Genomic DNA, 24,102 nt, shown 5'->3' on the forward strand with positions numbered 1-24,102 from the left:
TTGGTGGAGATCTGTGATTATAGTTATAAATACGAAAGACAATGTTAGGGGAAATGACTGACAAGTCAATGCCCCTAGGCTACTGCTTTGGTTATACCTAAAAGTTCAAAGGGGTTGTGCAATGAGCCAAATGCTGAAACACTGACTCTTTTTCACTGGTTTGACTACTTGTTCATTTTTCAAAAACACATGCTTGCAAATCTCTTATTGCCTCAAGTCAAATAACATCATATCTGATTACATTACTTTTTTCCTTGATCTTACAATTTAGATAACAAAATATATATTATTATTATTATTATTATTATATATATTTGCAACCATATTTGCCGTACACGCCATGTTGCCAGTCTTCAAAGGACAGATGTATCAGCAATTGTGTTCCCCATATGGGGGATGGAACTATGGAGAAAAGTTAAGACTTTGAAGGACTCCAGTCTAATCAGATAGCCCTACTTTGCAGCTTGTTTTTTTTATCTTTTGGACCGATTTCAAGGCTTCATTTAGGACTTTCTCAATTGAAATATTCATACTAAAGCTTTACTTACAAAACTCACTTACCTTATCCTAATCCAAATCTTAAAGTGTCGGTCACAGAGTCATTCCTGTATAAATGAAAAAGTTTACAAGTTTTCTACTTCGAGAGTAAATGGTTTTGGGGTTCTCGTCGCCTACATGACTGTTCCTGAAGTTGATCTTAAATGTATAATCCTCGTAAAATATAATACATTTTATCTTAATTAGAATAACTGAAAAACCTATATACTTCAATTTTTATTTTTAAAAAAAAAATAAGTTTTGATAGTGAAAAACAATTGAGGAAAATGTAATGCTTCTCTCAGTCTAGCAGAACGAAACTTGAATGAAGTTTTACTGTAGCATGGACCAGCCAGAAGCTGGGCAAGCCATGTGCTAGTTATACCATCAGGTTCAGGAAAAAAGATGGAAAGGGTGTTTGATGTTGTATGGTGGGCTCCCTAAGCGCTTCCGCTTTAAGACTAAGATGGCAACTCCACCGGCCCGGACATCATTAAAAGCTTCGAGTACAATTAGCCAACTCCGTGCCCAGCTTATTGGGGAACTAGAGCCAAAGGAGGCAACAAGTATCCGCCTCGTATCTCTTGATTTGTCGATTTTCAGAACATCATATTTTCAGCTGGACCATTCAATCAGAAAAAATCTAAACATAAGACATCCTAACTCATAAACTAATGTATATATGGCATGTGGTCATTCTTTCTGAGCAAGAAATGGTCATTAATTAAATACTCTTTTTCTTTTGGAAGAGAAGGGTTTCTAGCAATCAAATTTCAATTCTAATAAAGGGGTAACATACATATTTCAAAACAGACCCAAAGAGGAACTTGTCAGGGAATCACAGGTAAGTCAGCCTCAAGTTACAAATCTCAAATCATATGAAGTTCCCCGGAATGCTTCGGATTATATAGTTTACTAAATAATGCTATTCTGAGTACATGGGCAGAAACGTTAAACAGGAAACACGACCAGAATTCAATATACTGGTATATATGATCATTCGAGTTCTGTACAATAAAAGAAGGGTCTAATTTCATTTACAGTAAACTTGATAATGTAACACAAACTTAAAACTTATCAATCTGTCATACACTAATCCCAGATCCATTATTGGATTTCCGCCCATCACACAGCATAGAGCCTTATAACTTGATCTATCTTACCTCGGCAAACAGGGCAAAGACCATTTTTGGCCTTTACCTCATTTAAACAAGACATGCAACCAGCCATATGACCACAGGGGATGCATGCACCTTCAATTGGAGCTTCCCAACATATTATACATGAGGAAGAACCACCTTGTTCTTTAACATCATTTGCGGAGGCTCCATAACCTGTTGTCACTGAAACAGGCAAATCAGCTGGATTGGGATCAATTGAAGGATAATGAATCAGTCCTTCATCTAAAACATCCTTGGGAATTGGTGGAGCAGATGGAGCTGAAGAGTCGGTAACATAGACTGCACTTGTTTGGACAAGAGGGGAAGGATCTGCGAGGTTTTGGACATGATGGCTCTGTTCACCACTTGGCCTAGAATCAGCCACACCCCAGTCATTGTAGTCTTTATTTGTTGGTCCGTCCATCCATCTACTGTGATCCCCAAGGGTTTGTACATGATGACTTTGCTTGCCAGCTGGCCTAGAATCAGACGCACCCCAGCCATTGTAGTCTTTTCTTGCTGGTCCATCCATCCATCCAGTATTACTTGACGCTGAATGTGCCTGTCCAACAGCAGGAACCCATCCATTATATCTTTCAATATGTGCAGAATTCTCCCAACCATTAGCACGAATTGCCCCAGAGCTCTGGTTATTATCCAGTTCTGCAGGTTCAGCAGCAGTCTGACGTGCAGTTGCTGCACTGGAATTTTGGGTATCAAGATCCGTTGCAGAAGGGATAACCTAGAACATTGAAGTTCATGTTACGCAAGATGCTTACTGCATGTTATTTAATGCATTTTATCAAACAAAATGAAGCAAAGTAATACTGTTTGTGATACATAAAGACCAACTTTCCAAACTAATCCAACATGACAAATGAGTTATTAACCCAAATAATCAACATCCCAACTGACTAATCACAGAAAATTCAAGAAGACAAAGTGCACTCAGTTGACTAACTTGATCAGTGAACAAATCAAAGATGCTAAATCAGAAACCAGACCTTTGAAGCAATCCTTTTTAACAGAACCAAATGACTAGGCATAAACATGTCTTTCATTACAACTTCAATTATATAGCCTCCATGACTTTAAGGGCAGCATTCAAAACAATTTACACCAAAATGCTGCCCAGAAAAATGATGAACTCATATTTTCCAGTCATTGCTGTTGGCATTTTAACTCAAGCAGAAGCCTATCACTCTAGTTAAGATAATCAGACAAATGAGAGCCCCATACAATTACAATGAAGCAATGATCCTAGTTTCACAAGAATGTCTTGTGATGAAATTTACCTAAAATATTCAATACCTATGTTAGTTTTCAAATACACCTTTTTGAAGTAACAGCGTAACACTAATATACCCCTTAAAAGATAAAGCATCAGACTTCCATTTCTAAAGCTGATATATACACCCATCTCCATTGCATCTGCTCAGGTAAGATTTCTTCTTTTTGTAACAAATTAAATTTCTGCAGACACCATATATTATCACCTCTCTGAAGATTGATCATGGATGTATTTAGTTTCTTTTTTGCAAAAAATTAGACTGAATTTCGGCAAGATGATACGGAATCAACTAAACCTATAGATCCCTGAACATGTACCTGAGGAATTCCTTTGCATGCACCATATAACCATTGAAGCTGCTGTTTGTCCCCCTCATTTCCAGATGCAAGCTTGTATCGAGTTTCTAATAGATAAAAATGAAATGAGTAAGAAGGTTCAAACACCCAGAGATTCAACATATGAAAAGATTGTTGGTGAACACAAAGGGGAAATGACAAAGTCAATGTCTATTCTATTTAATCGTTACATTTACCACCGCCTCCATAGTTAAATTGTTGAGTATTTTGATTTAACAAAAATTCAAAATCTTGCATTCTATGTTTGCTTGATTTCTCTACATTTTTTTTTCTCCTTCTTGTTTCTTGAGCAATGTTACAATAAGGTATTAAAGCTTCAGGTTTGGTGAATCAACATTTCACAAAAGATGTCCAAAGTTACTAGTGTTATGGATTTCTCAATTAAGAAGTTTGATTGGAAGACCAGTTTTAATACAGTGACAAAGAAGGACGAAAGATATCCTTGTGTAGCAAGGCTTGATGCGTCCCTTGCTAGAGAAAGTGAAAGGTGACAAGATGACATAAAAAGGATGTTGAATGGGTAGAGTTAAAGGCATAATGTGTTAGCATTATTCAGTTTTGCATCAAGGATAACATTTTTAATCATGTTATTAATGAGTAATCCCCTTCAAAGTTGTGGGTGATGTTGAAAAAGATTTATTTGGTGAAAATCTTTTGAACAAGTTGTAGTTTAGGAAAAATTGTATCTCTTGAAGATGGAAGAGAGCAAAGACTTAATGCACAAATAGACAAGCTCGACATGATCATTGATCAGTTCAAAAAGGTTGATGTGAAGGTAGACAGAGGAGAAAACATTGTTATTCCTTGCACCACTTCCTAACTCCTCTGAGGTTTTTATAGAATCTCTAATTTGTGGCAAACATACAATAACATTAAAGCAAGCACAAGCAATGTTGATGTTCCATGAAGCCTGAAAGAAAAATAAGGAAGAGGTTAGAAATTTAATTAACTCACATTGGTGGTTAAGAGTCAAAAGAACAAGTCAACCAACAAAGGATCTAAAAGGTGACCAGTTTAGATCCGACTATGTTCAATGGCTTTGATGCAAAGGGTATGAGCATATTTGATGGGATTGTCTTATGAAAGCTAATGAGGGAAATTGGAACAAAAGTAAGCATGCTCTCATTACCAATAATGATTATGATACAATCCTCACAACTTTTGAAGGTTATACAAATTCTAAAGATGACTGGTATTTAGGTTCTTCTTGTGTCACTCACATATGCTCCTAAAACAATTACTTTGATTTGTTTTAAGAAGAATTTGACTTTGAGTGATAAGTCAATTGTGAATGTTATGGGTTTAGGACTTGTAAGAATCAAAATGCTTGATGGGATTGTGCAATCTTTGGTGGTGTGGCCTATGTCTCAAAGATGTGTAGAAATCTAATAGTATTGAGCCTTTTAAACTCAGGTATGGATATTCTGCCAATGGTGGAGTAGTAAAAGTCACACAAGACAACATGGTCCTAATGAGAGAGAATTTGCAAAATGCTTTTTATCATCCAAAGTGTGAGAATTTGAAAGTATGCGAACAGTCCATAAGCGATGGTAACTACTAAAAATAGGTTTTATCTACCAAGAAGGAGATGAAAGGTTTCCATGGAATAGATGATTAAGAGATGACGAAAAATCTTACCAATTCTGGTGAATTGGAGGGGTCGTGAAGGTCTTAATCCAAAGTCAATAAGTGTCATTGACTTGATGGTCACATATCTGCATTGGTTGTTAGTGAAATCAAGCATTGGATCATGCTTGATTCGCTATGTGTAGTCAAGGTAATTTTGAAGGCCAAAGGTTAGGAAAGTCTTGTGCTTGGAGAGTTCAAAATGTTGGAAAGTCAATGAATCATGGAGTTGCAATTGATTGCAACGAGTGGAAGAAGTTTGCAGAGTTTAAATTAAAGTAAAAGGAGGGGATCGTTGAGTTTTTTGGTTTGACTAAAATTTAAAATCTTATTTGACTAATATTTTACTTGGTATACAATATTACTGATTGTATGTTTTAAACATCTTATTCTATATCGAGTCCTAATCTTATCCTACTTTTGATTTTTTAGTATAGAAGTGGTTTTTTAGGCTCTGCAACTTGTGTAGTGTTTTGAGAGTTCTAGAGAGAGAAACACTATGTCTTTTACTCTAGGTGGAGCTAGAGTATGTCTAAGTGAATGTTCTTGTGAGGCTATTAAGAGTATGTGTACAAGGGGTCTAGAGAGATTTTATTGTATTTTACTTTCACAATAGTAGAAGAACTATTCCACTTTGTAGATGTAGACAAGTGGCCAAATCACATGAATTTTTGTGTTTTTTGTTTGCTTGACTTCTCAACGTCTTTGTTTCCTTGTTACTTGAGCAATTTCACAACATAAACAATTCACCAATCATAGAAAACTTCCAAAGCTGCCATGTCAATTTGGACAAGTTAAATACACAATGGTGGAGTTTGCCTCATCTTATTGATATGTAGGACAGAACAATGGTATGATAAAAGAGAACAAAAACAAAGTCATCAAACCGAACTCAAAAATTTAATCAACCATTTTTATATTAATGATTTATAAGAAATCATGAAATACCAAAGCTGATCGGAATACCACAATTATGAGGCAAGCATGATGCAGGATCTTTACTGATGTGCAAAGGTCACATGCAACAGCCAAAAGAAGGAACAACCATTCAATTAATAAGAACCCCCCAATCCAGTGTCTAAGGGCAGTAAAGAACAAGAGGAACCATAACATCACTAAAGGTATTCTTAATCACAGTCAACTACTTATCTACCAAAATGACAATGGGCTCACTTACTTACAGGAAAAAAATATCCACAAAAGAAAAATGGGTTCAGTTCTAGGAAGTTACTGGTTTGATCAACTATGGCAAGTGATGGATCTGATTGATGAAATTTGGGCTCTTCAATTTTGGCCTTCCAAAGAGCAATCACTATGTGAGGCTGGGCATCCTGCTCATATCAAGAACCACTTTCAAATACTAATAAATAGATGGAGATATGAAATATAAACATATAAATTAGAAAAAATCAATATCTTTGAACTGAAGCTACAAACTTGAAGTCCCTGCAACACAACTCACTATGAAACTAGTAAACAAAATCCACCAATTATTAGCCACTTAATTTGGGTGCTACATTGGAGGTAAACCAAATATAGTTTTTCCCCCAAAGCGGATGTGTGCTGCACATCCCAAGATTATTAACGGAAGCATATAAAGCAAGCAGACTGATGTATGACATCTGCCCTTCTCGCATGCAAACAAGTAACTTAAGAAACACTGTCAGTAAAAATCATGCCTTTTCCCCAAAAAAAACAAACTTGAAAGGAAAACCAAAAGGGGATTATGCAATGGCTATAGTAACTTCTCTCTCACAAATTATTTATATAATAATCCTAAAGGTCATTCAACAATATTTCCCAGGGGTCTAGGGTGAAGGTCAATGAGTATAGAAATTTTAAAGCATTGCATCAGAAGCAAGTAGGCCTAACCTGCAAAGTGGAATATATGGCAAGCTCAAATCTGGGAGGTTTCATAGGATTACCAGAACCACAAGGGATAATGACAACCCAGCTGCGAGAATGCACCCTGATCAGCAGACAAGTAATGCACTACAAGGAATTTGAACAATTAATTGTATAAAAATTTTGTAACGTGCATCAGTTATGTTCTAGCCATTCAATGAACTTGATTATGTGGAAAAGATATCAAGAAAAATGAGATAAATAGGCAGTAAATGTACATTGTACGAACATTTTTCTTGATAACAACTGAGGAGCAAATCCACCAAGAAAGCCTGGACCACGAAACTCCCGCAACCATCCACAGAAACAGCAAATATGATTCTGGATAGAAGAACATATGCATGAAGCTTTGAATAACAATATGCAATAGCAAGGAAGAATTTTGATAAATTACACTCATATCTCTCAAACATACCTCAATTGCACGGACAACATTTGTACATCCCTTGATTCTAGCAACCTCAAGTGGAGTATGACAATCATCATTCCTCAACAAAGTATTCGCTGAAAACATTAATGTCAAACAAGAGCTCATTATGCATGTAGCAAATACCAAGCCAGATCATAGTTCCCACCCACCCCCCACCGCCTCCTCTCTCATTTTCCAAGAGTTAAGCAAAGAGCATTTCAAACAGTACTGTATAGGAAGACATACCGCCATGAGAAAGAAGCAGCTTAACAGTTTGCTCCAGGCCTCTTTTTGCAGCATGATGTAACGGAGTCCCTGCATTACGTCCTGTCAACATTTGCAGGTTAATTAAGGAAGCAGAGTTAACACAAGATATTATTTATTACACAGAACAAAATCAAAGTTTTTGCTGATTATGCACCCGGTTTAAAATGTTGTAAGCATGAATTGAGACTGCCTGCACTGTGCAACACAATATATAGCTTGTCCAAAGAGTTACCATTTATTTAAAAACGAATTACTTGGGGCAAATTATACAGCCTAGTGAAACCTACCAGGGCGGTAAGCATTGACATTGGCACCCATTTCAATGAGAGTTTTGACCACATGTATTAGTTCAGGATTCATGCATGCCACAATGAGGGGAGTCTTTCCATCTCTGTCAATCCACTACATTACAAAAACAACTCAGATGAAAACTTTCATTCTACAAAACACACAAATAAGGAATTATCAACCATAAATGATCAAATTACTTCTTTCCCTTCTTTTCTGTTTTTCCGGAAACAATAAAAGACACCCAGTGTCCAACATATCCAATAAACACTAGCCGAACTCCCAAATTATTCCCTAAAGGCCAGTACTTTATTGAATTTCCATCACATTTACCTTAGAAAGCTACATGAAATAAGGGAAATAATTAGTTAGGTGTATGCACCTCAATAGCAGCACCTTCTCTGCAAAGAGCTTTAATAGCGTCCACGTTTCCAGCACTTGCAGCCTGATAAAGCAACTCGTCTTTGGATTGCTGGTCGCCCATCGTATCAAGTTTCTGACCCATCAACGAGATTTTAACAAAGTGAAGATAACCCACAAATTTTTTCAAGCAAAAAAGTGAATTATAGAAAGGCACGGAATTTTAGAGGGTACGTTTTAGCTCCTATAAAACAACAATCAGCTATCGGGCTTCTTTTTTTTTTTTTCTGGGGTTGGGGGGGAGGGGGGGTTTGTCTTTTTCGTGTGAGTCAATGAGAAGCTTTCAGTATCAAGCCTTGAAGGAAACAAATGTAGAAGACTCAGTGGCAAACGATTTCTGAGAGGAAACTTCCGAAAATCTTGAAATTTTGTGTTTTATCAATGTGAGGACACTGAGAAACAGAGAGTTGAGAGGAGACTTTTGTCAGATTAATGGGTAGTGATATGGTGAGGACTGCTCACCCCAAACGAGCCACGTAGATCTTCATGGGATTTCGGACACTTTCTCCCAATACAATGGATGCTGTTGTTTTCTTTGTTTCGAGCTGATCAAAATCCTTATCATTACCAGTACTACACATTAGATATTTTACGAGATAAAATTTTCTTTTTACATTATCTAAAGTTTTTACTTTTTAACGAGTTTAGCTTAACAGGCAATTACAATTACCGAGAATTACCGCACAATGAAGACATTAGGAGTAGGGTCCCATTGATTATCTAAGCAAAACGAGTCTAGGACTAAATTTTTTAGTCACCCCGAGTGTTCAAGCGTGTTGAGTACATATAAAACAGGAGATTGACTTCTAGAAAAGACTTCAAAACATTGCACAAGGGTAACTGACAGAACTATATCTAAACATCCATAACTAGTCAGCCTCTTGGGAGGATATTTTGGCATGTAATACATTTAAACATACACAGAAAGTACTAATGAAAACCAAAAAGTGCATCTCAACTATCAAAATGCAGGTGATCTTTCCTCCATCACTAATTAGAATGAGCTACTACTCAGCAACTCCACCAAATCGGCCTTCTTCATCTTGGAGAATCCCTTCAAACCACGAGACTTCGCAAGTGCCCTGAGTTCTGGTAGCTTCAATGCACTCAAATCCTCATGTCCAATCTGCTGTTCCCTGTCCTCCTCATCAATATCAGAAGATTCATCCTCTGAAAACTCATCCAACGCATCAGGATCTTGATAAATTGACTCAGGCTCCAGCTCTGGCTCAGTTTCAGACTCTGAATCCTCCTCCAATTCAGGCACGTGATCAGGTGCAGGAGATGACTTGGCTGAACTCAAATTTCTCTTCCCATCTGAATTTCCATGTTCGACAGAATTGACAGTCTCCTCACTGGAATAAATCGGCTGATATTTCATTTGTGGGACAGGTGACTTCCGTCGGAAATTTGATGCTGGTCTGCTTAAAGTAGGGGCATAAGGTTCTTTGGCCTCACTCCTCACTCTATCATTTGAATCAAAGAAGCTGGAGCCTTTATCTTCATTGGAAGATCCATTCACTTCTGGCTGATCCAAACTTAGGTCTCTGCTACTGCCAATGCTGTTTTTTCGCTTGCCTTGTTCAACTGAGTGTTTCCTCAATAGCTTAAGGAGAGAATCAACTGTTTCACTCTCTTTACCTTTTCCCTGCGAGGCTTCAGTTTTTTTAGCTTCTTTAGCCACAGCTCTTTCTCGAAGTTGAGTTTGGACCTTCCTGAAAAGCTCCACAATCTCCTTCTCTCTTGGACCAGGGACTGCAGTGGCTTGGAATTTTGTGGAACCGGAGAGGGAGAGTAATGGCCCATTTTTTGAAGATAACATTTCAGATTCATCTATACTTTCAAAGTTCTCTCTGTCTTCATTTTGCCTATTCCTCCCTCGAAAACCATGCCTTTGCCTTGAGAAGTCTGGGTTTCTCCTGTGACCACTAGAACCTGCTCTGCACACAAAAGATATCTCCTTGGAACTGCATTTCAAAGATCTGATTTTCACCTGTGAACAAATTCTGTGGTCTCTACGTGAAGAGCCAGGAGATAGAGTCACTGCTCTTCCAGAAATACCTGAACAGGAGAGATATCTACATTCTGTTGTTCCATAACCTACAAGAAAATCAGTACCATGTAAGGAAAAAAATTAATAATAAAAACATAATTTAAGAAGCAAGACTATTTTGAGCATATTTCTTTACCCTGTGGCACACTTGCCCAAAAATCCAAATGACCAAAAACAACCAATTAATAATACACACCAACAATCTAGCCCAGTAGATACCTTATACAAATCCCACTACCAACATCAATCTTCACAAATTTGCAATAATGCAATCACTTTAAACAGGAAAAAATGAAATTGAACTTTCTCTGGGAACAAATCTAAGCATGCTTGTTAAACTAATCTTGTCAAACAGCTTCTTAGATAAGCAACAAATAAAAAGAATGAAAAGCACCAAAAGTAACCAACTCTTTTCTGAGCAGATGCTCAGAAATATAACAAAGGTCTACTTGTGCTATGTAGACAATATAAAATACAAACTTCAATGTTAGCTAAAGGCTTATTTTCCAACTGGCCAAGCATTCTTTTAAAGGCTGCGCACATTACATTGTCCTCAACTTTCAGCTCTATGACTCTAAGCATGCTTTATGTTTTATAAACTAATGCTGATAATAAAAGCTTACTGCATTATCTTTTCATGTGCTTCAAAAAAACCATATAAAAACCACCAATCAATCATTACCAACTTAGCTGCTTTTGCTAATACCAAATCACTGCTGCCATTCCACCAATCCTCTACACCCAACACTACCACTGTGACAAATCCAAGGTCATTTACCCCCATGTCACCAGAGGAGGGATGCTGTGAAACCAGCAAATCAAGACATGAGTGTCTCCTTCTCTAGCTAATCATTAATGGAAATTACCAATTGGGGATGCTAAAATCAAATGCATAATTCACTAATTTTTCTTCTCCCAAAAATGCAATTAAAAAATCAGAGAAAGAAAACCATAACTCAATTCAGCAACCTCCCAAACAACAAGAATATAGACCTAAACAAATTTAATAAGTCAAACTTAATTATCTTTAAACCAATTCAGAGAAGCCAGCATAAATACTCAAGATAATCTAAGAATTATATTAATAACGGTTAAGCAGAATTAAAAGAAAAAATGGGCAAGCTGAGATAAGTCAAAAGAAAGCAATGAAAAGTATGAAAACCCCAAAGCGGAGCTCTGCTCAATAAAAAAAACCATTTGAGCCCTCGACCTCGAAAGAGCAAACATTTCCTTTCATTTCATTTCTCACGTTTCCTTGGAAACCAAAGAGAAAGGAAAGGCCCCAAGAGAAAACAACGAAGAGAAATTTACCAGGAATGTTATTGGAAACGAGATGAAGTGCATGCGACATGAGTTGGAGAGTTGTGCTGAAGGTTCAAAAGAGAGCGTCGTAGCAGTTTTGCATTCTCTTGGGAGGGTTTCTGGGTTTTTAACGAGGTTTTCACTGTTTGCTATAAATTATATAGGCCATTGATAAGGGACTTGCTCGATAATTGTCATTTGTTTATGGGCAAATACTGGATTAAGGGATTGAGGGATGGTCCGGAGGCCTGAAACTGGGCCGAATCAGGCCTCGTAAGTGTATCTCTGAAAAAGAAAGAAATAAAGAGGATTACCTGCCTTGTCCTGCATGCTCTTCTCTACTCTCTAGGATGCTTAAAAGCTTAAAATATCATATCTCATTGCTTTCTTTCTAACACTAACCTCATGTTTGATTCATAAAATAGACAAAAATATAATAAAATAATTATTTTATGAAAATAAAATAAAAAATAGAATATAATAATTATTACTTTATTTGATATAGTGAATAAAATAGATGAGGAATTGCTATTATAACTTATTGCAGTGTTTGGTTGGTAGAAATAAGATTAAAATAAAAAATGAATAGGTGATAAAAAGATAAAAATAACATTGATCATATAAACATTTATTTTCATAAAAAATAAAATTATCTTTATTATAATTTAAACACCTAATTTATCCCAAAAGACTATTATCCATTACAATTATATTTTATCCCAATTACTAAAAATAATTATAATTTAATAACATATTTTTATAAATGGATAATTATTCTAAAATATAATTTAATTATATTATATTTTATCCATCATAATCAATTAAATTTTGTGTATAAAATTTTATTTTTAGTAAATTCCTCACATATTATGAATCATTTTCAAAATATTTCATAGACAAAATATTGGAGAATAAATATTTGGAAAAAAAACCGACAAAACAAGTAGAAGTAGAAAATAATGTTTTTGATATTTAAATAGAAAATCAAATCTTTGAAATTAGAGAAATAGTCTTCTATTTTTTGCTAACAAAAAATGTAAATTATGTCTTTTGATATATTAAATAAAAATTCATATTACCTTCAAAAAAAATGAAAAAAATCATTTCTTTGAAATAAGAATGTAGTGTTGAGGAAACATAAATGCCAAATTTTTGAATAACGTGTCTTTCAATATAGATAAGCATTCCATCTTTGGGAAGAAAATGACAAATTACAAGCATAACTAGTGCATATTAACATGGAAAGTAATAAATAATAAAAAAGCCTTGTCATACTATAAATGCCTTTTAGATGAAAATATTATTACATATAATCAAAAGCCAAGATCTAGTTTACAAAAATACACTGACCTTGAAAGTTATGGATGAATATTCATCCTATTACACTAACTTACAACATGCATAAAACCAATAAAATAGCTACAATAACATCACCATTATACAACCAGCAACACAACGGTCAACTCAAAAGGGTTCAGACTTGTTAACAAACCTCATAATTAGTATCAACATCAACCATAAGTGCCAAAATGTTACAATATCAATAAGTTACCTTCACAAAAAGTTTCAGAGCCATCTAAGCTCAACGGTCAGCAAGAAATGTCCTCAGCCATTCAAGTCTTCCATCAAGATCAATACTAAAAAACACAAACATAAGAGTTAGAGATTCAAGAAGTTTAATTGAAGAAAGAACCCTTTCCCTCGATGTCAATCCCTCTACTTGACTTAAAATCTCATCCAACTCTTGAGCCTTTTGTTGGATGTTCACCTCTGCCCCAACACTTTTGCTAAACTCAATTCCAGCCTCTTTTATATTTTCACCCAATATCATGGCAGCAGCAATAATTGATTCGGATGTAATGGGATCACCCGTCTCATTTAGCCTTTTTCTCTTCCTTACTAAAGTTGTTTCACTTCTAAGAGCTGATGTTTAAGGTTGAATATTTGAAAAATCTTCATTGTCCAAACTATATGCAGCTACGTTTTCACTTTCAATTTCCTCATTTATTGCTTCATTACAGTCATGCATTTCTTTGAGGATATCTGTTGTAGTTTGGGCATCTTTTCCTGTTGCACGATCTTTTACATAAATAAGACTCAGCTCATTGAAGAAATGAAAACTCTTTGTTCTAAAAGGGGCAGCCTCTTTGTGACTCTAATGAAAGAAAAAAGGACTATTAGTTATATTATTATTAAGAAACTAATATGCAAATACAAAAATAAGTTCAACCCAAAAACTTACCTGTATGTAAGATTCCCATACAGAATCATCAGTAACAACCATGTTCCTTTGATCATTCCATCCAAATCCACTAGTACGTGTCCCTTGCACCATATCATATATAATAACCCATTCTTTTTTCAAAGTCTTTATTCTAGACTCTATGTGGGGTTTCGCCTTCAAGTTTGCATTCGGTAATTTTGTTGCAAGCATATTTTCAAGTTCCATTAAATAACCCCCTCTAAAACCAGTGTCAGCATTGTATTTTCCTATATTGTGCAAATCAGTCAAAGCTGAAATAAGTGCAACATCTTCATGATAATTCCATTTTCTTTTGGTTCCCTTTGAACTTTGAAAAGCTACAGCTGAAGATGTGGACATTGTTTTCTACCATACATCAAATAATTTATTATAAAAAATTAATTATAATGCTTAAAAAATAAAAAATAAAGAGATATATCCAATAATATATTAAAAGTTGTCAAACTTTATTCACATGATAAAAAGTACAATATATACAACAATTACCAACAATAATTGACAAAACATTAAGACACTACGAACAAATTAAAACACTAAAACAGTCCTTCAATTAACATAACACTAACACATGTCAATCATCATTCTGCCTAGATGTTTGCCATTCATTGAACATTTGATTTGCTAATTCCATTCTCAAATTTCCCCAATTATCAGTAGGATCAATAATACTTATAAAATCTTCATCAACTGCAGTGTTGGTTTCAAAATATTCCCCTAAATCCATTTCAATGGGATCAAAACTCATCTCCCTCCTAATAAAATTATGAAGCAAACAACAAACTATAATAATCTGATTATGTATCCTAATCGGATAAAATGATGGACTCCGAAGGATACCCCACCTCATTTTCAACAACCTAAAACAGCTCTCTATAACATTGCGAGCAGTAGCATGTTTCATATTAAAAAATTTTTCAGGACTGTGTGGTAAATGACCTTGATGCCATTCATGCAAATGATATCGTTGACCCCTAAAATGTGCAAGAAAGCCCTCACAATTTATATAGCCTGCATCAACTAGATAGTAACAACCTATATAAAACAAACTAAATAAGTTATTTATTTATTTAATTAGAATAATCATATAGTGCATAATTTGAAAAACCTTCCCATTATCATAGGAAAGCTTACCATGAGGCACTTTAAGTCCATTTGAGTGCATCTTGAAGAATTCTGCCACCAGCTACAGACCTTTCCCAATCAAGAAGAACAAAGACAAATTACATGTCAAGTGTACATACACCCAACATATTTGTTGCAATATCCCTTTTACGAGTGCGATATCTAGGTTTATCTGCCCTTGGCACCTTAACCCTGATGTTTGTCCCATCTAGAGTACCTAAACAATTCTACAAATCCAATGTAATGAATTATTTATAAGTAAACCTATTAATGTCTTGTATATATATAGTTACAAAAGGTAATAACATCAATAATCTACCTTAAACCACTTCCACCGATTGTCTGTTGAGTTTGTTGGAATTGACTCAGGTTTTTTAAACAAATGTTTTTGCAATTTCAGCACTGCATTTAAAACATTATGAAAGTGCCGACTAATTGTCTCACCCGACCTTTTAAAATTTAAACTAATTACTCGATTTTTAACATGATGAGCAATAATATGTAAGAATATTACTACGTGTTCATCTACAAGCATGTTCTTTGTTGACTTCAGCCCTCCAATACTTTTTAACATTTCACATAATTTAAAAAAGGCTGCTCTATTCATCATAATTTGTGAAATACATGAAATGTCATTATCATACACAAGTCGCCTCACATACTCTCGATTTGCAACAAAATCTAATGCATAAGATCTTACTTTTGACGTATAAGTACATAAAGTCAACGCTGCAGACAACAAAGTCAAGAATGAACTAACAGCATGACAAATCTCCATATAAAACTTAAACATAGCTAGTAGCCTTTTTCGTCGTTCAGCATCTCTTCTCAAATACAAACGAATTATGGCTACAAAAAATAAATATTCTAATCTATTTTATTATGTACAAAAAATATTAAAGCCATATGGCATATAAAAAGTAAGTGACCTCAAGCGCACATCATCTCAAAATCATGTTGACAGTAAATAATTCAAAGGAAATAATTCATGTCTCTAAGTGCCTACTAACAAAAACAGAGGAAATATTTGATTTTCATATTAAAAATTATACCACATTTGCATTTTTTGATAAATAAAACAGAAAACATGCAAACAAGTGTAAGAGTTATCACAGAACCAGCAGCCTGTATGGAAATGTAAACGAAAAATTTTTCCCCTAAAGGCAGACTCAATGTACAGTCTACTCGCGTACGGTAACATGGACATGACCAGCACAACTGCTGCAGATATTGTACTCATTAAAATTCAATTCAAACAAAAGCAAGTTCACAGCAAAAAGAATGCATTAATCCTAGGGCTTTAGCATACCTGTAAAAAACCAAATAAAAAAAGAAATATGCTTTTTATTTTTTTTGCATTTCAAATCGCACATTACATCCATTAACCCAAAAGAAAAATGAAAATCATACATAAGACGGACCACAACTCTTCAACACAATTCAAAGCAATATAGATCACTAGTATAGTATTAAATTATATCTAAATACGTCATTGCCTTGTTAGATTAATTTAGGATAGCTATGTAAACTTAATCAACCAATCACTAATTCTAAATTTGAAAATTTCAAACTTAACCATTCAAAGTAATTGTACTACACCTCTTCAATTTCAATTGTTAAAGTTAAAAGTATTTTGATGGAGTGATAACTAAATCAAAAATATTAGTAGGAGAATACCATGGAGTGGCATGACAAATAATATCATTCACGAGTTGCATGTTTACTTTTATTTAATTCATGCAATCTTAGGCCATCTCATATAATTGTGTTTACTTCATTTGCATGCCTCACATGATTTAAACCAAAAAAAAAAAACCCATCAATAATTTTAACTTGATACATTATCACTAAATTATTTAGTCAACGAAAAGCTTTCAAAACATTCTGCTAAATATAACATTTATTAAATTATGTACAAAGAAATAAATAAATTAATTAGTTATTAGTTTATGCTATAGTCAAAAGCTTAAGATTCAACAATAAGAATGTTTTAATACTGCAAGCCAATAAGTTCATCTAATTGCGTAATATAAATTGCTAAATTTTCTAAGATTAAGTTGACTTTATGATATGTTATTTTTATAATGAAGTTGACATATTTTTGCCTTGCATATGACTATATATTTTGGCAGCTTGGTAATTGATTAAAAACTAATACTTTTTATTTACTCAACTAGGATCGTATTTGATAATTAATTAGGGAAATTAATTAAAGCAAATTTGATAAGATAACCTAATGGTCGTTATCCTTTTTTAACTGAGATTGAATTTCTTTTATTGAAATTTGCTTACGTCAAAGAAAGAAAAAAGGGCAAAAGAAGTCTAGAGGAGAGATTAGAGAAATGACAAACTGGGATTCCTCCTACAGTCAAATCAGAATTTATGTCAAAAGAGAAATGACATGAGTCCCATATTTCTCAATGAATCTACCACATAATTTCCAAATCGAAAATCACTAGCTAACAAAATGAAGAAAATAGAATTGAACGAAGCCTAATCAATTATACTTCATTTATCTTATCTTTGTTGCTTCTCAGCAACCAAACAGAGTAAAAAATCGAGGAAATGATAACAAACTCGACCCACAAAGAAAGAAATCACAGCAAGTATCTGGAGTATGGAAGAGAATAATGTAGTTGGAACTTTGGATGAGAGAGGCGGTGCTACTGGCAGAACCTTAAACCGTGGAAGAGCGACTGCTTGAAAGAGGAAAAGATCGACTGGGAGAAAGGGAGGAAGAGGGGAAGATCAGCTGAGAGAAAGAGGGAAAAATCGACTAAGAGAAAAAAGGGTCGATCGGCTGAGAGAAAGAGGGGAAGAGGGGAAGATTGGAGTGGAGAAAAAGGGATCGATCGACTGAGAGAAAAGGGGAAAAGAGGAAGAGAGAGAAAATAATTATTTTATATGGACCAAGTTGGAATTTTGTAAATGGAATGAGGGTATTTTAGTCATTATGTATTTTACAACTATTCCATGTCTCACGGAATAGACAAAGCCGAGGGAAAAATCGGGTTTGCCTAAAGCAGCTTTATTACCCATTGCACGAAATAAGAATTACTGAGGAATTCCTATTCCGTGCTGCACCTCTAAACCAAACGAGGTGACAAAAATTGAGGAAAAATAAAAAGGTAATGGCATAACTATTCCCCATACCAAATGTACGGTAAAAAAATGTTTGAATGAGATCTTAATCTTGAAAATTTATAAATTATTAATAAAAACATCATTTTTATTTATTATTTTATATCTACATGATACTATCACATGACCATACATGATCATATCATCATATATTTTTTTATCTAATATAATATCTCAACACCACATAATATAAAATAATAAGTATTATTTTAATAAAATAACAATTAATCAATAATTAATTATAAAAATTTATTTAATTTAAAATAAAAATATAAAAATTAAATTGAATAACAAATTTTTTTAAATAATTAAAAAAAAACTATTTGTATTATACCGGTTATTTTTGTATCAGACTTTCTTCTCTACTTTTTTATTTTCCTCTCCTGTCAAGGTAAATCAGGCATCAAAAGAGTGCTCCAACCTTAGAACCTGAACAAATGAAGATAAGTCAAGACTCAATAGCCAGCCACCAGATACAAAGATGCTCCATCGTCTTTCATTTTTCCCAAAAGTTTAGCTAAGCTACTCTCAAATTACAGACCGTTCAAAGGCAGTTGTTCAATATAATTGAAATTCAAAATTCAACACAGGCTGCCTATCCAGTTCTGAATAAATAACCCAATTGCACGCACCTCTTAAGGACAAACAGCCGCCCCCATCACATGAACCTAAATACTTCCATCTTTATTGTACCCTATTTTTTTCTTTTCTTAACTTGCATGCTAAACTAAAAAGACACCCACAGAGGAAAAGGGGCAATAACAATAATAGATACACGCTTAAAGGAGTCAGCATCAAGTGTGGCCAGTTTATGCTTTGTGATTTTTTGCCATTTCATCGACATCATGCTTTGTGATTTTTCGCCATTTCATTGACATCCAGCTCTATTTCCAACACTGGAGAATCCTTTCGCATGCTGAAATGACTGTTACAGGAACAAACAAGTTTCAGCAATCAACAAAATGTCACCTTTCGTAAAACAATAATGGTTTGAGATAATTATATCCCAGCTACCTGTTCTGCACAGGACCATGATCAACAGCTGTCCGCAGACAATATATAACTCGGCCAACAATGTCTGTCATGGGAACCGGACCATATAACCGACTGTCCTCTGCTTCCTATCACCTCAAAAGGAGAAAAACGAAAACAATAAAAAATGGAGAATATGGATCAGGTACTACCAAAGCCATATAAATGGTTGAATAAGTTCTTCATTAATCATGCAAAACAGGTTCAAAGAACTTAGCTCACAATAGTAAAGAGACATGCATGTAATAGCTAATAAGCAGCCTTCTAGAATCAAGATCACAAACTGGATGGCTGTTATCAAATTCACCTTTCCATCTCTCTAAGCATTGAGCTTTCAGGCACAAAAAGTTGCTTCTCCAGAACTTTTTAGTGACAATGGTTAGAACTCTTCCAGAAATCCACTATATAGCCTTGATAAAATAAATGGAGGATGTTCAAGCTAAAATTCCTTCTCTGGCCAACTTATACAGCCACCACAAGGGGGTCTGCCAAAATTCCAGCTCTCCCAGAGTGGTAATGAACACCGTTTTCTGTTTTCTTAAATCTAAATGATGCCTACAGATTTATACAAGCATAGCGACTAAAACTTTTATCAATTGTAACATTTATTAATATTTTATACCTTGGGCTTCAATTTTTCATTGTCAGCCAGCACCCAGCACTGGTCCTTTTCAAGAACAAACGGCTCATCTTTCTCATCAGTAGAGACCATTTCATATCCTTCAATGGCAGCCAATCTTCTGACCAGATAGTTATCTGAACTATCAGGGTCCTTCAAGACAACAACATCTCCAACAAAAACTCGACTGTTCAGAAGTTATGCATAAAGTTAGGAAACCTTGAAATCATATTCAAAAAGGAAGAGTAAATATGAAAGATATATTGCACAGAAGAGGCAAGAGAGAAAGGGGACCACAAGAAGATTCTGCTTCAATAACAGTGATTGAACAATGACTCATGAATGAGAATGCCATGTCAGCTAGCTTTATACTTCAAGTTATCTTCACACATAAGTACATAGAGTTATACATACAGATTTGTTTATTTGCATACATATTTAGAAGTAATGATGGATTGAATAGCGGAACCGAAGAAAGTGCTTGGCCTTGCAACCCAATTGTTAATTTTATAACATGGCTTGCACATATACAATTAGATGGAAGCCAGGGAACTGATGTTCAAAATGAGTAATATAAAATTATAAATTGAACTTAAAAATGAACAGCAAAACATTTCAAACAGGTCTGGTTACAAACGTCTACATGCACAGATTCTTAGATGATTGAAGTGGATTCATCATCAATTTGTAATGGACCAGCTCAAACCAGAGTAAAGAAACCATAAGTTTATTTTTCAGGTGTTGTAGGAACTTGCACATTTAAATTTTCACAGTGAAGTGAATCTATGAAAAACTGTACCAAGAATAACAACAAAGAGCTGCACAATTTGAAAAGAGAAAAACCATTCATCCCAACAAAACAACAAAATAAATTCTTCTTTGAGAAAAAAAAAAAAAGTAGTATTACGTTGGGTCTGCAGCTGCAATCTTCCGAACAAGAAGAGTACCCCCTTGAGCTCCGATAGTTGGGGCCATGGCCTCTCCTTTATTCCAGTGTAAATAAGTCAACTTTCCCTGAAATAGATTTTTCCAAACTGCATCGTGTACTTCCCGATCACTGATTTGACCTCTCTTATAGCTCTGTTTCACATCAAGGTTCCTGTTAGGAAAAGAAAGCTAACAAAAACCTATCCATAATTCTGCATTTCAGAAGCATTAAAATTATTTAGCAGAACAAACTGGAGGCAAGAACCAACAATACAAGCTATCTACTTATTTCAAAAGTTCCATTATCGACGGAAGTACCTCTAAATCATAAATTAAGCATGGAGACTTCACAAATAAAGCTCATGAACCCTTTTTTTTAATTTAAAACATTCCTCAAATTCTCTACAAATTTCCAACTTTTTTTAGCAAAAGTATTATTCATATGAAAAATGATATAACCAACAAAATTATACAGGGTTTTCTTAATGTAATGGAATTTGAAGTTGCTAGCCTATTCTTGAGCTACTAGTAAACTGCTGGTCACAGAAAGACTCCAGTTTTAGCCTCTGGCAAAAGTCACAAGGATGGAACATGTTCTGCTTACATTTGCCCATTGACATAGAAGCCCAGCAATCAGCATGGTGCTTAACTTGGCCAAAGTTGCAAGATGATATATTTTCTGTGACACGTTGACCAGAAAAGTTGTGGAATAACAAATCTAATTGCAATTCATCATAAAAGATGAGAACAGAAACTGTAGACTCCCCTCAACCTTAGCCCCGTTTGGATCTCACAAAATAGGGAGCCAGTGCAAAGAAAAAATAAAAACTTCTAACAATTAAATGAGTCCTTCCCTTCACTATTTCAGTCCAATGTTGAAATGAAAGGTTGACCAAAAGACCTAAAATCACAACTTAAGAGCCTTACTTATTACCTTGTTGGACACCAGAAAATTTTCATATCATACAATGAAGCATTTTTAGTTGACTACAAAAGTTAACCCAAAAGGATGTCAGTCTGCTGCAAGATTGGTGCAAGACCTCAAAAAAGAAGAAAGGTCATAAAATCCTTCAAAGGGGAAGAGTGATGTTTGCAAACTTGTTAAAGCAGTTACTATCATAGCAAGCCAGTTAGATTGTTTTACAGATGGGTATTTCCTCGTTTTTATATCAATGACCTTTGGAAGAAAGATGTCCATGCCTTAAAGAAGAATTTGATTCCATGCTTACTAAATCTTGAAGCAGAAATGGGATATGTAAGGAGCACTAAGCAATGTCCATGTAATTTTCATTTATGCAAAGATGCCCAACATAGTTCCCAAATAAATGTTTGCCCTGTTCCTGAGACAAGTCCCTCGCATAATACAACAAATGCACCTACTATTTAATTTATTCAACTCAAAAGTATATGCAATTGTAAATGGAAAATTTGCTCCCCGTAGATGATACAAATAAAAAGAATAAAAAATCATTGCCCTTACTTAACTTTTGCTAGGGACCAACAATCAGATTTATGTCTCCACCTGCTGCCTAAATTATACTACTAGTTACAACATGAAATATATGATCTTCCACCTTTTTGTCAAACCCCACATTGGTGGACTTAGGCTTCAAAAATCATACTAACATCAAGACTATAATGCAAGGGAATGCATTCTAGCATTGGCCCTAGTGAAACCTAGCTTCAAACACTGATTTTCAGATTCTATCTAGGAAACCAGTTTTAAGCAAACCATTTCCCAATCAACATCAATATCAAAATAAATCAATCAATACATATAATTAAAACTGAGTTGCTATCATTATACTCAAGGAATTTTTGCACACTTTCTAAGAACTGCACTACATGCAACAATTTGCTTGGTAATTTTGAAAATATACGACCATAGGACTTCATTGAAAATAGAGGTTAAAAACACAAGATGGCATTCAGAAATCAGAACCATTCCAGTATCAAGATGAAAACATTAGAAAACCCTTCATAGCAACAATTTAAGAATCCAAAAAAGCTCATGCATCAAAAGAACAAAATGAAAACATTAGAAAACTACCCAAATCACCAAAAAAGTCTCCACCTTTACCCAAATAAAACAAAACTCAAATTCCCGTCACCGAATCAACAGAACCGACGAAATGAACCATACCCAACACTCCAAAATCATAACTTCTCCACATATTCATAAAAACAATCTAAGAGAACCAAATTCGAAATAAAATGATAAAGTGACACTAAACGGGAAGAGATAAGATAAAGAAGAAGTGACCTTCCAGCTGAGAGAGACAGAGTACTCGAGCTTGTGAGCTATGTATCGAAACCACGTCGACAAAGAAACCATTGCCGAGTTCTACCCAAACTGTTTTGCTCGTTCGTTCTAGACTAGATTTGCAGGTGAGGAGGCTTTTTTGTTAAACCCCCCTTGATTTTTTTTTTTCTTATTTTGCCTTTTTTTTTTTTTTTTTTTTGATGTGGAAAGAGGTTTTCTTTTTCCGGTACTAGAATTGGCCTGTGCGTTGCGCTCGGGCCAAATAAAAAACCTAGGTGGAAGTGCCGATGATAAAAAGAATATACAAAAATAATTTTACATTTTTTACTCTAAAGGAGGAGAGTATATCATAATTATTTATAATAATTGTATATATTTATTTCCACATATTTGAGGAAAACTGAATGTTTATGAACGAAATTAAGATCATAATTTGCTCTTCAATTTATCATGCTTGGTGTAAAGAAAAAATATAAAGCCGTGGTTATGATTATACATTCATTCCTACTCATTTAATAAAAAGTTAATACTCATGAACAAAATTAAAATTATGATTTGCTGCTGTGTTTTTGTAGGTTTTTGTGTGTATACAAAAGTTGACGTTATAATGCTCATGCTGCTTGTGAACAAAAAATATGAAGAAATGCTTATAATCCTATACATTCATTGCCACTCAATTTACAAAATGTTAGTTCCCATGAACAAAATCAAGATAATGATCTGATGTAGTGTTTTTGTAGATCTTTGTGTATATACAAAAGTTAACATGATAGTATTCAATTCATAATGTTGCCTATGAACAAAAATATAAGGTAGCGTTGGACATAATTGTGAGTCAAATTCTAGAGTTTCTTAATATTAAGGGGTGGAAGACTTTTCAATGAGGTTATTCTTTGGTGATTGGATTGTTTTAAAGGATCTTCTACGTGAGGAAAAACAGAAATAAGAAGTTAGGTTTGGTAATGACTGGATTAGCTAAAGTATTAAGATGAATGACATTATAATATTAGGTAAAAAATACAAAAAGCATAGCATATTAGATAGATTTAAAAGAAATTTATCACCTACTAAAAGTAAAACTAGAATCATTTCATGCATATGGCTAGAGTAAAATTCTCGAA

At 34.5% G+C, this 24,102-nt stretch overlaps 4 protein-coding genes across 6 annotated transcripts; all 4 read right to left on the reverse strand.

Annotated features, from left to right (window-relative positions):
- Window positions 1-1,502: 1,502 nt before the first annotated feature.
- Window positions 1,503-8,783, reverse strand: LOC18613131 (putative E3 ubiquitin-protein ligase XBAT35). Its single transcript, XM_018121306.2, has 9 exons — window positions 8,222-8,783; window positions 7,839-7,953; window positions 7,531-7,611; window positions 7,291-7,379; window positions 7,105-7,196; window positions 6,843-6,924; window positions 6,202-6,301; window positions 3,306-3,391; window positions 1,503-2,439 (listed from the first exon to the last, which is right to left on the reverse strand). Exons 1-9 carry the CDS (start codon window positions 8,342-8,344, stop codon window positions 1,663-1,665), a joined length of 1,545 nt encoding a protein of 514 aa, XP_017976795.2. The 5' UTR covers window positions 8,345-8,783; the 3' UTR covers window positions 1,503-1,662.
- Window positions 8,784-9,100: 317 nt separating this feature from the next.
- RHON1 (Rho termination factor) lies at window positions 9,101-11,826 on the reverse strand. Its single transcript, XM_007050220.3, has 2 exons — window positions 11,624-11,826; window positions 9,101-10,359 (listed from the first exon to the last, which is right to left on the reverse strand). Exons 1-2 carry the CDS (start codon window positions 11,661-11,663, stop codon window positions 9,254-9,256), a joined length of 1,146 nt encoding a protein of 381 aa, XP_007050282.3. The 5' UTR covers window positions 11,664-11,826; the 3' UTR covers window positions 9,101-9,253.
- Window positions 11,827-12,887: 1,061 nt separating this feature from the next.
- On the reverse strand, window positions 12,888-17,854 carry LOC18613133 (uncharacterized protein At2g29880-like). Of its 2 annotated transcripts, none has more exons than XM_088807352.1 (3): window positions 15,009-17,854; window positions 13,857-14,200; window positions 12,888-13,769 (listed from the first exon to the last, which is right to left on the reverse strand). In XM_088807352.1, the coding sequence occupies exons 1-3, from the start codon at window positions 15,037-15,039 to the stop codon at window positions 13,545-13,547; spliced, it is 600 nt and encodes a 199-aa protein (XP_088663478.1). In that variant the 5' UTR covers window positions 15,040-17,854; the 3' UTR covers window positions 12,888-13,544. The 2 variants fall into 2 exon arrangements, with proteins under 2 accessions (XP_088663478.1, XP_088663475.1); XM_088807349.1 differs by having other exon boundaries at window positions 12,889-13,769; window positions 13,857-14,222.
- A 760-nt stretch (window positions 17,855-18,614) lies between these two features.
- Window positions 18,615-23,198, reverse strand: LOC18613135 (mitochondrial ATP-independent inner membrane protease subunit 2). 2 transcript variants are annotated; one of them, XM_007050223.3, is made up of 5 exons: window positions 22,982-23,196; window positions 20,699-20,871; window positions 19,795-19,978; window positions 19,155-19,261; window positions 18,615-19,065 (listed from the first exon to the last, which is right to left on the reverse strand). In XM_007050223.3, the coding sequence occupies exons 1-5, from the start codon at window positions 23,051-23,053 to the stop codon at window positions 18,984-18,986; spliced, it is 618 nt and encodes a 205-aa protein (XP_007050285.1). In that variant the 5' UTR covers window positions 23,054-23,196; the 3' UTR covers window positions 18,615-18,983. The 2 variants fall into 2 exon arrangements, with proteins under 2 accessions (XP_007050285.1, XP_007050286.2); XM_007050224.3 differs by having other exon boundaries at window positions 18,973-19,065; window positions 19,155-19,268; window positions 22,982-23,198.
- Window positions 23,199-24,102: the final 904 nt, after the last annotated feature.

Source organism: Theobroma cacao, chromosome 1 (genome assembly GCF_053813885.1).
Source record: "Theobroma cacao isolate CCN51 chromosome 1, ASM5381388v1, whole genome shotgun sequence".
Lineage (NCBI taxonomy): Eukaryota > Viridiplantae > Streptophyta > Magnoliopsida > Malvales > Malvaceae > Theobroma > Theobroma cacao.

Bases quoted from the DNA above. Each gene is read 5' to 3' on its own strand.
- LOC18613131 (XM_018121306.2), bottom strand. From the start codon at position 8,344: ATGGGTCAGAAACTTGATACGATGGGCGACCAGCAATCCAAAGACGAG. The intron at 7,197-7,290 runs GTATGTTTGAGA...TCTTCTATCCAG, and splicing joins ATGTTGTCCGTGCAATTGAG to AATCATATTTGCTGTTTCTG. The intron at 3,392-6,201 runs GTAACTTCCTAG...TTTATCTATTAG, and splicing joins TGCCATAGTTGATCAAACCA to AAACTCGATACAAGCTTGCA.
- RHON1 (XM_007050220.3), bottom strand. From the start codon at position 11,663: ATGTCGCATGCACTTCATCTCGTTTCCAATAACATTCCTG. The intron at 10,360-11,623 runs GTAAATTTCTCT...ATTTTCTTGTAG, and splicing joins CGTTTCCAATAACATTCCTG to GTTATGGAACAACAGAATGT.
- LOC18613133 (XM_088807349.1), bottom strand. From the start codon at position 15,029: ATGGACTTAAAGTGCCTCATG. The intron at 14,223-15,008 runs GTAAGCTTTCCT...GATGTATGGTAG, and splicing joins TGGACTTAAAGTGCCTCATG to AAAACAATGTCCACATCTTC. The intron at 13,770-13,856 runs GTAAGTTTTTGG...TTCTTTCATTAG, and splicing joins TATGGGAATCTTACATACAG to AGTCACAAAGAGGCTGCCCC.
- LOC18613135 (XM_007050223.3), bottom strand. From the start codon at position 23,053: ATGGTTTCTTTGTCGACGTGGTTTCGATACATAGCTCACAAGCTCGAG. The intron at 20,872-22,981 runs GTCACTTCTTCT...GATGTGAAACAG, and splicing joins CTGTCTCTCTCAGCTGGAAG to AGCTATAAGAGAGGTCAAAT. The intron at 19,066-19,154 runs GTAGCTGGGATA...TTCCTGTAACAG, and splicing joins CATGGTCCTGTGCAGAACAG to TCATTTCAGCATGCGAAAGG.